We start from the raw sequence: 12075 nt of genomic DNA on the forward strand, positions 1-12075 counted from the left end.
CATCCACATCACACAGCTTGCACACACTGCCAGTTATTCAACTGTGACAACTGGACCACCTAAACACTTGTATCACACTCGCTGGCACACCTCCTTCCCCCTTACAGGACAAGTTGGCATTACTGGAGGCAGCAGGCACTAACTGATGGGAAACTGGCATAGCTGCATGTCATTACTGCGAGGGAGGAAGTGGTACTTGCCATCATTGGAATGGCCGTCATTAAGACTGTGGTCAATGGTAGGGTCTAAATGATTGAAGAGCTAACTTTCCTTCTTACATCCAACTTCCCCCTCATCCCACAATCTCTTCTGACACATAAATTGCAGTTGGTGTAAGCACGCACCTCTTGCTTTCCATGTCCTTTCCTCAACCCTACACATGTGCTTTTCTCTTTTCAGATACCCAAGAACTCCAACCTGGCCAGGCAGTGGTGGAAGACTAAGAGGAGTAAGAGGTGGAAGAGCAGGAATATAGCAAAGAAAAAACAACATTGCTCACTTTCATACTCAGTCAGAGTACAGCAAGGTTCCCCCAGAACAGTCCAGGCATTGGAAGCATTGTTTCATTACCTCAATGGTCTGCTCTATCACATTTCATGTGGCAACATGGCTTTTGTCATATGCATGGTGTCCCCGTACGCAATAAATTCATGAGCCATGTCATCAAAGGATAGTCATTGTCGCCCAGTGGTCACCCTCTGGTATGCCTTTGTGGCTCAAATGCAACTAGCACAGTAGAATGTCACAGAATGAAAGCATCATAACTACCATCAGGATACTGGGCACTGCCCTACATGTTATGTTGTGTATGATCACACACCACAATTAAAACCTAAAAAGTGCACACCAAAGTCCAAATTTGTGACAAAGCAACATGAGTAATATCATAACTGACAAATAGGAACAAAAAAAAGACAAGGCGAGCTCAGATTGAGCATGAAAAAAACTTGCACCCAGTGTAGGAAGAAATAACACACATCTTTACGAACACACTCAGAAAAACATAGGGCATTGAAAATGAACATGGTCAGATCATTTTGGCAGAGTTACTTAATGAATAATGAATACCAAGAGTGAGGTTTTACTGGCCCCAGGTGGTAGAGGGGCTGGTAAAATGCTGGGGAGCTGTGTTGGGATCCATCCTTGATGCAGTCCTGCTGCCTGGCCATTTTATCAAGGGCTGGAATGGCAGCTGCTCGCCATTCGCTGACTGAAGACTGATGGCCTATTCAGGCAATTAAAGACCAAATGAAGAGCCATTTTTCTGGCCCACGGGGATTTTGCTGGCAGTAGACTGGCCCGCCACTGTGTGGAAAGGCCACCAGCGGCATGGAGGCAGCCTCTCAGCGATTTCCCTGGGCGGTCATCCAATTCAAAGGCTCCATGGCAGAAGGAGGCAACTCTGGGCTACAAAGGTGGCCCCCTGTGACCCGAAAAGCACAGCTGGAGTGGCCTTGTCAGAGAAAAAAACCACTCCAAATCCATTGCAAGGGTGTTGCTGAGCTGGCTGACAGGGCTGGCAGTGTGGAGAGCCAGCCTGCCATCATTAGTTGGACAGCGGGCCCAGAAGCGGCCAGTTAAGTGGTTGCTGCTGGGAAAATTGTCACCTGCAGTCCCGCTGCCTGTCTGCATGGACTTGGGATCCACATTCGGCCCCAACGTCAGGACTTACCCCCTGTTAGTAAAATTCTGGTCATAATTTCAGTCTTTATAGTTACATTCTGCTAGATTTCACATGGATTACTTTATACCTGCAAAAGCTGCATTGATATTTCATAAATATCTCTGTCTGTATCAGAAGCTTTAAAAAGCACCAGGTTCAGCAGTGTCACTATATCACATGGATAGTTCCTAGGAAGAAAAATGAAAATATTTCACAACTCACTGTAAGCATGCTTGTTGACATTTAACCTCAACCTCACCAGTTTAATAAATATACTGAATAAATCTGAGAAATGCCAAATATAACTGTGTATAACAACACAAAATGCTGGAAATACTCAGTAGCACTGTTCTGACTACAGGTCACTGACATGAAATATTAACTTAATTTCTCACTCCACAGATGCTGCAAGACCTGGGTAATTCTAACATTTTCTGCTTCAATTTTAGATTTCCAGAATCCACAGTATAACTATGTACAACCTTGAATAAGTCTACATGGACGGAATTTTACGGCCACTCCTGACAGCGGGATTTTCCGGTCCTACCGAAGTCAATGGACTTTTGGATGGCTCACTGCATTTTATAGCCCCTCCCCCATCACGAAAGGGCCGTAAAATTCCACCTATAAATTCTAACATTTTAATAACAGAACATGCTGCAGCACAGATCTTTAAATCTATTTGCAGTTTTTTTTGTTCCTAATAGCACATTCCTTACATATCACATCAATTAATTATTCAAGTCTGCTGAGATATTGGCAGCAATTTTGACTTTTAATAATAATTTAAAGTGAACAAAATGGCTTAGGCACCTATTAACTAACTCCTGATTTTCACTTCTATTGAAGTTAATCAAAATGAAAATTGGGAGAAGTGTCTAATGGTCCAAAGCTTCTGGATTATAATTTTGTGCAGCCAAGAGAAGCAGGGAGCTCAGAATCGCTTCCCTCTCCTTTCGCATCCCTGCCTCCCAGAGCCTATATGTGGGCTGGTGTGGTCCTTGGCATCAAATATTGAACTGGTCCACAGCTGGCAAAGTGCAGCAGGACATCTATCTAGTGTCTGCTGGTGAGACTTAAGTGAGGTCCAAGTATGGGGCTCCTTGCCCATTTCAAAGCAGGCAACTGGGACACACCCCCGGTTGACTGCCGAAAGGTGAAAATTTATCTTCTGTACCTGTCATCCAAAGCTAACTGGCAGTTTGTGAAAACAGAGAAATAATTATACAAAGAGCACTAAACTCTTTAAGAGTAAGATGACACAGTAATAAATCAGAAATCCTAGATCCAATTCCTTACATAGCATGTGCTGAACAGTGCCTAGCAATCTGAAGTTGGTTACCTGCTTCCACATACAGTAGCAATGGCTTTGAAACACCCTGATGCCAGCTGGTGAGATCCTGTGTAGCAACGATCTACAGCCCAATTGAAAAGGTTTACTTGGTCTGGATTTAGTTCTAGCAGTAATATCACAACTTCACAGCCAAGCTGGTGGACCTACAATATCAAAAAATTGGAAGTCTCTTAATATGGCCTAAAAATCACACTGTTATATATTATTACATAAATGCTTAAAATGGTTGTATCAAATTCCTGTATGCCATTTTGAATAGTTAGGTGCCTCCATTAAAATAATGGACTTTGGAATTTGATATACACACAGTGTTTGTATGATAATAGCGCATGGTGTAATTTTCAGGCTTATATTCATATGTACTTATAAATAAATTATGCTTAATTAATCAGTCTTGATTGTGCAGATGTTCTAACATTGCCTTTTGGGAAAACATATGTTTATACAAGGTCTGCATATGAACAGTCGATTAATTATATAGAAGTCTATACATGCTTCAACTTTTAACCTTATGTGTAAATTTGAAACATTGTATTACAAAAGAAGTAATTTTGTAAAACCAAAATATCTAGATAGATTCTTTATTTTACAACATACAATATAAAAGTGATAAACAGTTTATCTAACTATGTAAACGTAATATTTCAAAACAAACTGTCCATTATTATGAAGCTTTTACTGTTAACAAAGGCTTCCAAAGAAACTGGATGCACTCAAACGGCTGAATTTAACGCTGGCCCTGTCCAGCAGCCGGAAAGCCAGGGGCAACCCTGCCACGACCATTTTCGAAAGCCCCGACGGAATTCAATGCCAATCAGGCAAATTATCTGTCGTCAGGGCTTCCATGCTTTTAAAGGTGAAGATCCGGACTCCAAGATCTGCTGTCCAATCAAAGGGAGCGATGCCACTGCTGGTACTGCAACAGAAGGAGGAGGAGGCATCTCCATAATGAAGGTATGGGGGAAATCGGGCTTGTCAGGGCCACCCAGGCAGGCTCTGGTGAGGAAAGGTGGATGGGTGGGTTGTTGATGAGGGCATGGGATGGATCTTTCCCCAGGGATGGCCATTAGCGCTGGGGAGGACCCTCTGTTGGCCACAGTGTGCCTGATCAGTAGGCTTCCCCCCCACTGAGCTTGCAGGAAGACCGCCACGTGAAATATCAGTGGCAATGGGATGAGGCCCTTAAGTGGCCTCAACTGACCTTCAGGTGGGAAGGCAGTCCTTGACCTTCCCCGTCCCTGACTTAGTGGGGCGGGGGGTGGGGGGGTAGTAGGGCAGGTGACAGGCACTCTACCTGTCACCTGCCCTTCCAGTTCAACGGCCCCACATCCAAACTCCACATTGCTCCCCCCTTCCCCTACCCTGGCTTCCTAGCCCTCTCCCAGGGTTGGGGGAACAAATTAAATTTCCCCCAAAGAGTATCCTGTGCAAATGCCAAATGAAAATTTTAACAGGTGATTCAAATAGGTATATGTTGCCAATACAATTAGAATTGCATATTTAACTCTATAGTGCAAAAAGCCTCGTGTCTTGGTAGAATTCAAAGTACTGCTTCAATATAGTTACAGAATAAAACTATCAGAAATATTTACAAAAACTCACAAAAGTATTCTTTGACAAAATGTTGTCTACCATTGACAGTTTTGGAATTCTGTTTAAATTGTTTGTTCAATAGCTTATATTTGTCAATTTTAATCTGACCGATCTGTCTTTAGAAAGTTCCCTCTTGAACTCATAACATTTCAAGATGCTGAGAAGAATTGGTTGGAACCAGGTTAAACACAATGTCTATGACACCATAAGGTTAAATATGCGGAGTAAATATTAGCAAATATATCTATTAGGAGTCAAACGTTTTCACAGCGTTTTACTTCTCTTGTGCATGACTAGTATCGTATCAGACTGAGGAGAAAATAATGACTATAACAAGTGAAGGGTTATGAATCTTCAACAACAATCATTCTTACTAAAAAATTACCTCATAATTTCCTTACCCGTAGGTCATGGCATGCCAAAATATTATCCAACCATTTATAAAGGTAACCATCTGGAGAGAGACCCACATTATCAAACACTGGGCCACAACACAGCACAGCTGACATTGCCTAACAAATAAGAGGAAAAGCGAGAGAAAACATTTTAACAAGGGACAAGTCTTGCTCAATTACAAGCTATTTTACAGTAAAAGTTTAAGTTTTATATTAACATTTCGATTTTAGAATTTTTTCAGGTTCTGTTGGCCTCCTTCCTTAACTCCAACAGAAGGCATAAAGGACCCCCAGGAAAATAAAGGGAAGTTGTGCTTCAGATGCACATAGCCTAAGTTGGACACCATCTGGAGTACTGTGTTCATTTCTGAGTCTCAGGAAGCATTTATTGGCTTTGAAGGGGGTACAATGCATCACCAGAATGACCAGGTCTCAAGAGTTAAATTTTGAGGATGGGTTTCATTAGGTTGGCTTATATTCCCTAGAATTTAGAAGCTTGTGTTGTGAACTAATTAAGATGTTTAAATTTACACAGGGGTTAAATGGGTTAGGTATCGAGACCAATTTGCTCTGGTGGGGCAGCTCCAGGAGAAGATGGCATAACCCTAAAATTAAAAGTTGGCTATTTAAGAGTGAAATCAGGAAGCAATTTTTTGCCCAAAGGGAGGTGGAAATCTTGAAATCACTCTCTGCAAAAGAGTGTCGATGCTGGATTAATTGAAATTGTCAAGGCTGAGATTGATAGATTTTTGTTGGGTAAGGGTATCGAGTTATAAGGAGTAAATGTGGGGAAATCGAGTTGAAGTAAATCCATCAGTACAAATCAAGTGAGCTCTAGATGTTAATGAGGCAGTTCAGCTGTCAAGACCGTACAGATTTCAGCCCATATTGAGAGTCAGAGACAAGTCCAAAAGGAGGTGCAGTGGGGTGAGGTGTATCATCAGTAGCCTGTAGTTGATGTGTGCAGTAAAGTTTTTGGGTCTTTTTTCAATGCAGTCCAGTGGTCCATTTAAAGACATACGATATGATTTTCCGCACCCGCCCGCCGCTGCGATCTTCCTGTCCCGCCGCAAGTCCATGGACTTCCGGCAGAGGTGCTGCCTCACCCGCGGCGGATCCCGCCCGCGTCAGGGCCGGAGAATCCCGGCCATAGGCCAGAATTTTATCCATGGTGTGCAGGATTGGCGAGGGTGGTCGGGAATCCAACCGCCGCCTGTGATCGGCAGTGCTCCGCGATTTTACACAGAAGGGCCGATTAAGGCTCGCCCAGTGTGATACGCGGCCTAGAATGTGCACGAAGGGGCAGGCGGGGGTGGGACATGACGTCCGCCGGGTCCAATGGCGACCAGGCGGCTGATTCAAATGTGGCCTCTGCAGCCCCTGGAAGGCTGCCACCGAAGGACGCGGAAGTGTTGCCAATGGAAACCATAGTGGGTGGACATGTCAGGCGGGAGAGCAGGCCGGCAGGGCAGTCAGCCCCGCTTTTTTTGGACGAGTGTTATGCAGCACTCCTAGAGGTGGCAGTGAAGAGAGAAACCCTTGTCCCCAAGGACGGGAGGAGCGTCTATCACCAGTTTGACACAACTGTGGACAGCTGATTGGGACACTCCACAAAGATCCCCCACTGACCCCTGGAAAGAGCCGAAGGCATAGAAGTTGGGGGCCACTGTGACCTTCATCGCCACTGGCATGGGGTGTCCACCCACACAGTCGGAGCTATTCTCAGGGCTGATCCTTTGATAGGTGGAGGTCACTGCCTCCTGTGAGAGATGGAGCATCCGTCAGCATTGCACCTCAAACATATTGATGTAGATGCATCAGCACCTGTAAAACCTTTCAGCACGATGTTGGCATCTTTTGCGGTCCCTTGAACTTGCTGTTGGCCCTGTGCCCCTTGTGCCTGTGCTTCTCCTGCCACAGGTCGCTCCCCTGGAAACTGAATAGGGACACCTGGCCTCCTTCCCCTCTGGCCCTCTCTTTCTCCTCAGAGGAGGTGCCTCCAGTGGAGACCGCAATCCCCATTACCAGGGTAAGGGAAGGCTGTCTGATACCTGAAGGCCCCACATGGTGTGAATCCTCCGGGGGCCTGGAAAATAACAGTTGAGTCCTGAACTGAAGCCTCTAAAATATCTAAATGCAACTCAAGTGAGATGAAGCTGTCCTGTTCACAGAAGCAACCAGTAGCAAGTGATATCCTGCACTCCTCACTAATTGCTTTGACAAGGCCACTGACCCCTCTTATCCTGCCCGTGGATGAGGTTTTGCAAATGTGGCCTGCCCGCCTGCCTGTTTTGCCCTTGTATTGGCCTAAAAATCGCACGGGCTACGTAAACTCTGAGACAATTGGTGTCTCAAGGGCCTTAACTGGCCACTCAATTAATGGCGGGCGCGCCTCCGTCTCCATCGCGCGCCCACCTAGCGAAATATCACAAGAATGCGCGTTGATATCAGCATGCTCGGCCAACGTCAACGCGCTTTATTTAACGCTCGAGCAGGTCGGGCACGCGCCCGCCCGCCAAGCTAAAAATTCTGCCCATAAAAACAGAAAATGCTGGAAATACTGAGCATGTTGGGCAGCATCTGCAGAGAGAGGAAAAGTTAACATTTCATTTTGATGGCCAGGAAAGGTCATCAACCTGAAACGTTAACTCTGTTTCTCTCTCCACCAATGTTGCCTTAGCTGCTGAGTGTTTTCAATATTTTCTGTTTTTATTTCAATTTCCAGCATCTGCAGTATTTTATTTTTGTCCATTTAAAGACCACAGTTTAGACTACTCAAGATCCTGAAATGACAGTCAGAATAAGGTAGGGTAGCCATTCATCTGGTTTTGTACCGGACAGTCCAGCTTTCAACGGATCTGCCTCTATTCCGATACTGGATGGCCTTATGTCTGGTATTCTGAATTTGAAAACACCTACCTGAGGAATGTCCGATAGGATGCTCATTCGCAGCACTCACTGTTGATCGCCAACCAATGGAAACTATTTTGTATGACACTGGTATCACCCACTGAATTTTCCGAGCCTGCTGGCAGCATGCATGATAGATGGTGGGCGTGGAAAATATGGCACGACCTGCTTCAGGACAGCCTGAAGGCAGGTCGTGTTCGTCCGCTCAGCCTGCAAATGGAAGGCCATGTTTCCCGCCATCGGTCGGCGGGAAGCCAATTGTAATACATTAGCATATAATTAAAAAGCCATCCCGCCAGATGTTTGCAACCCACCCTATCCTCCATCCATGTCGGCAGGAAAGCACACTGACGTGTTTCACAACAGCACACAGGCAACATGCACTTGGTGGCCTTTACTTTGGGGGAGCTAAGATGAGTGAACAGCAGTGTTCTCCACAGCTCGCCTGTTGCTTACAGGCCTCAGGGGCCAGGGGCAACTGATGTATGGCCCCGGAGGCGAGTGCTGAGGGGGTGGGGATGGTGTCCAGGGGCAAGTGCTGGCCAGCCTCGGAGGTACCTACTGAGGGTGTTGGGGGTCAAGTGCGGCCCTGGCACTGCATCCCGCGCACAGGCAATCAAGGTGGGGGGCAGGGTAAGCGAGGGGAGTGGCCACACAAACTGACCATGCCTCTGTAACTCAATCAAATCAGGTGCAGCCACAGTGATATGACTGGGGTCAGGCTCCTAAGCCTGCCCGCCCATGCAAGCAATGCAGAAGCACCAAAGGGCCACCAAGCACTCCATACCGTACTCGCGCACCCCCCTGCAACCCCCCACAGACTTGGAGTCTGCCACCACTTTATTGCACCACGGAGCAGTTGGACTGCACAAGTTGTACAATCTCCTCACCAACACTGGCCATGTAACAGTCACTGCTGGAGGCGCTCACAGCCCCTTGCAATCTCAGCATCCTGGTTTGGTCCAGTGTCCCCCATGTCACAGGTTGACAGGGCAGCTATGCAGCGCACTCATCTCTGGCCATCCAAGGGGTAACCAGCACTCTCCAGGAAGCATTAAGGGGCAGTCACACAGGGCCAGGAAAGGTGCTAAGTACAGCCTTGATAACCACGCTTCTCTCTCTTTCATGTTACAGGATCAGGATCCTGGTGACCTAGCTGTATGCCTGATGGCCTACAGAGACCGTAGAAGAGAGAGCGACTGAGGCATCTGGCCCCGCAAAGGTAGGAGCAGCAAGCTCATGAAGAAGGGGCAGCAGGGGCTCCCGCAAATGCTGCCCAGGAGCGACAGCGAGTCATGGCTGGTCGGAGCCTAGCGACACCCAGGGTCTTTAGACACCGCCTGACATTCCTGCAGATGACTGAGAACCAGTGTCGTCGACGACTGTGCATGTCTAGGACTTGGACTTAGTGCAGGACTTGGCGCCAAGGGGACATGGAGGGCATCCACTGCCAGTGGCTGTGAAAGTGATCGTGGCACTCAATTTCTATGCCATTGGCTCCTTTCAGGGTTTCACATGTGACCTCAGTGGGATTTCACAATCTGTCACCCACAAAGGTATCCATGAGGTCACAGATGCCATCTTTTCCATGGCACACAACTTTGTGTATTTCGCCCAGGACCGGGACAGCCAGGATGCAAGGGCCATTGGATTCGCCCTGATCTTGGGATTCCCACAGGTGCAGGGTGCGATTGACTGCACTCGTGAGGTGCTCAGGTCTCCATCGCTACACTCAGTGGACGTCATCAACCGCAAGAGCTCACTGAACATGCAGCTGGTTGGTGACCACCAGAAACGCATCCTGCAGGTATGCGCACAGTTTCCAGGGAGGATGCATTACGCCTACATTCTGAGTCACTCGCAGATCCCTGCAGTTTTCCAGGATCCACAGAGGCTGCAGGGATGGCTCCAAGGGGACAAGGGCTACCCGCAGAGGCCACGGCCAATGACACCCATGCGGCGGCCTCAGACTGCAGCAGAGTGACGCTATAATTAGGTTCATGCAGCAGCTCACAACTTGGTGGAGCAGACCATCGGGATGCTGAAGCTGCGGTTCCGGTGCCTGGACCAGTCTGGTGGAGCCCTGCAATACAGCCCATTGAGGGTGTCACGCATCGTCATCATCTGCTGTGCCCTTTACAGCCTGGCGCTGCAATGGGGAGAGGAGTTGGCTGCGGAGGAGTTGGAGCAGCTGCACGTCTCCTCCGATGAGGACGCTGCCAACAGGGATGAGGGTGAGGGGGTCATCGGTGGTGAGGACGACGGGGATGAGGCTCTCACACTGGCTAGGCAAGGCGGGCGCACTCAGGAGGCCATCATAGCTGCCAAATTTGTGGAGGATGATGACAACATGCAGTGAGGTGGCCCCGTAGATCCTCACATCGCAGTGCCAATTACCCTCTGTGAGAATGCTCCTGTCATGGAGATGGAGTGGAGGCCCTAATAGTCACTCGATTGCAGGAGGATGACGACAACATGCAGTGAGGACACTCCATAGATCTTCACGTAGCCTCTGAGAATGTCTGACTCCTGTCTGGCTGAGGGCAACTCACTTGTGCTCCATGATCAGGGCCATTTCAGAGACGCAGCCATGAAACTTTAGGCATATCTGATGCTGTGTCCGCCTTCAGCACCTCAGCCCTTCAGAAGCTGCTGCACAGCATCACTGGTCGCAGATATTGGTGTGATGGGGGCCAGCCCCACCTCGAAGGTGGTGAGAGCACAAAGAGAGTATGAGAGAACTCTGTGGCGCCTGCCCACTGCATTCTGGCAGCAATGACCAGCATCGCCGAGGTGCAGGCATTAGTAATGTTTCCAGGGAGTTTGAGGCTGGACCATCATTGTGGTCTGATGGCTGCACAGAACAAAGGGAAGAGCCCCTGGACTGAGACACCTGCCTTTTATCTGTGCAGAAAGGTTTCACATCTGAGTGACAAGAACACTGCTCATCAGAACAAGGAGCCACAGGCAGGGAGACATTCTTAAGAGTTTACTGACAATAGTAAACAATATGTACAAGTGATTAACACCCATGACCAGGCTGTGCAACTACTTTTACCTAACTTTCCTAACCCGGCCTTGGTGCTCCCTGGACATCCAAACCGAGGTGGAGGCAGCCTGCTGACTGTGACACCCTGTCTGTGACGACTTTGGCGGGCGTCCTCTGGAGGGCCGAAACTTGAAAGGCCCTGGCCTGCTTTCAGGGTCCTGCTGTGTGGCAGTGGCACCCTCCTTGGTCTGTAAAGCTGGAGCTGCGGGAGGTCATTGGACGAGGGGATTCAGATGAGCCGGTCACTCTCAGAGTCACCTGGGTGGATGGCCCTGGAGCATGCACCTGCTGATCCTCCTCCCTTTGGGTGCCCGAGGGCTCCTGACTGACTCCGTGAGCGGAAGGGGTAGCTGGAGTGAGATTGAGCTGCCCAGCACCCCCCTCGCGTGCACACTGTTGGAGGCCAACTGTGGCAACAGTGATGGAGTTAAGCCCACGCAGTAGTGCAGGAGTGACGCCCTGGACCAAGGTCTCCATGGCGGTCGCCATCCTACCAGTGTTGACCTCGTGTGTTGTAATGCCGGCGCAATCACCTCAGCCTGAAGACTGAACGGAGTCCTCCGTCGTGCCTTGCAATCTGAGGAGTGCAGCGGACACCCCTTCTTGATGTTCCCTAGCTTGCCTTTGCAGCTCCAGCAACTGTGCCATGACTGAGTCCAGAGGCTCGTCATCTGACTCGGGCTCAGCAATGTTCTGGCCTCCAGCAATCCTCCGAGTGCCGAGGACATGGAAAGTCCCTGCCTCTGCCTACTGTGGATCAGAAACTGCTATGCAATTGTGATCCCAAGGCTTCTCTAAAGCTAGGTCCCACTGAGGTGTATGTCTGCGCTGGAGGAGGGTGTGGGTGAGTGCTGTGACGGGACTTCAGGGATGGTGCCTTCAGGATCCTCTTCAGAGGTTTCTTCGGAGCTTCATTGGAGGCCCTGGGTCATGGACTCTGTCAGCTGTTTGGCAGATGTGCCTGCGAAAGCAAGGGGAGATAATTAGTGCATGGCAGTGGTCTGTGAAACAGGACACATCACTCACAGCATGGTTGTCTGATGGATGTTGCACTGCTGGATCCTCACTTGGTAGAGCAGCGCCGACCTCACCATCAGCACAGGACCAGTCC

At 48.6% G+C, this 12075-nt stretch overlaps 1 protein-coding gene across 6 annotated transcripts in view; it reads right to left on the reverse strand.

The window, feature by feature from the left end:
- LOC144682720 (protein furry homolog) overlaps positions 1–12075 on the reverse strand; it is a 520809-nt gene that overhangs the window by 194339 nt on the left and 314395 nt on the right. For all 6 annotated transcript variants that reach the window (XR_013577095.1, XM_078545350.1, XM_078545351.1 and 3 more), the window contains exons 28-30: positions 5012–5122; positions 3006–3160; positions 1752–1851 (exon numbers count right to left, since the gene is read on the reverse strand). Coding sequence is in view for 5 of the 6 variants with exons in the window: in XM_078545350.1 (XP_078401476.1) it covers positions 1752–1851; positions 3006–3160; positions 5012–5122 (366 nt within the window). In the remaining variant the exon portion in view is untranslated. The remainder of the gene's footprint in view (positions 1–1751; positions 1852–3005; positions 3161–5011; positions 5123–12075) is intronic.

Source organism: Cetorhinus maximus, chromosome 7 (assembly GCF_964194155.1).
Source record: "Cetorhinus maximus chromosome 7, sCetMax3.hap1.1, whole genome shotgun sequence".
NCBI lineage: Eukaryota > Metazoa > Chordata > Chondrichthyes > Lamniformes > Cetorhinidae > Cetorhinus > Cetorhinus maximus.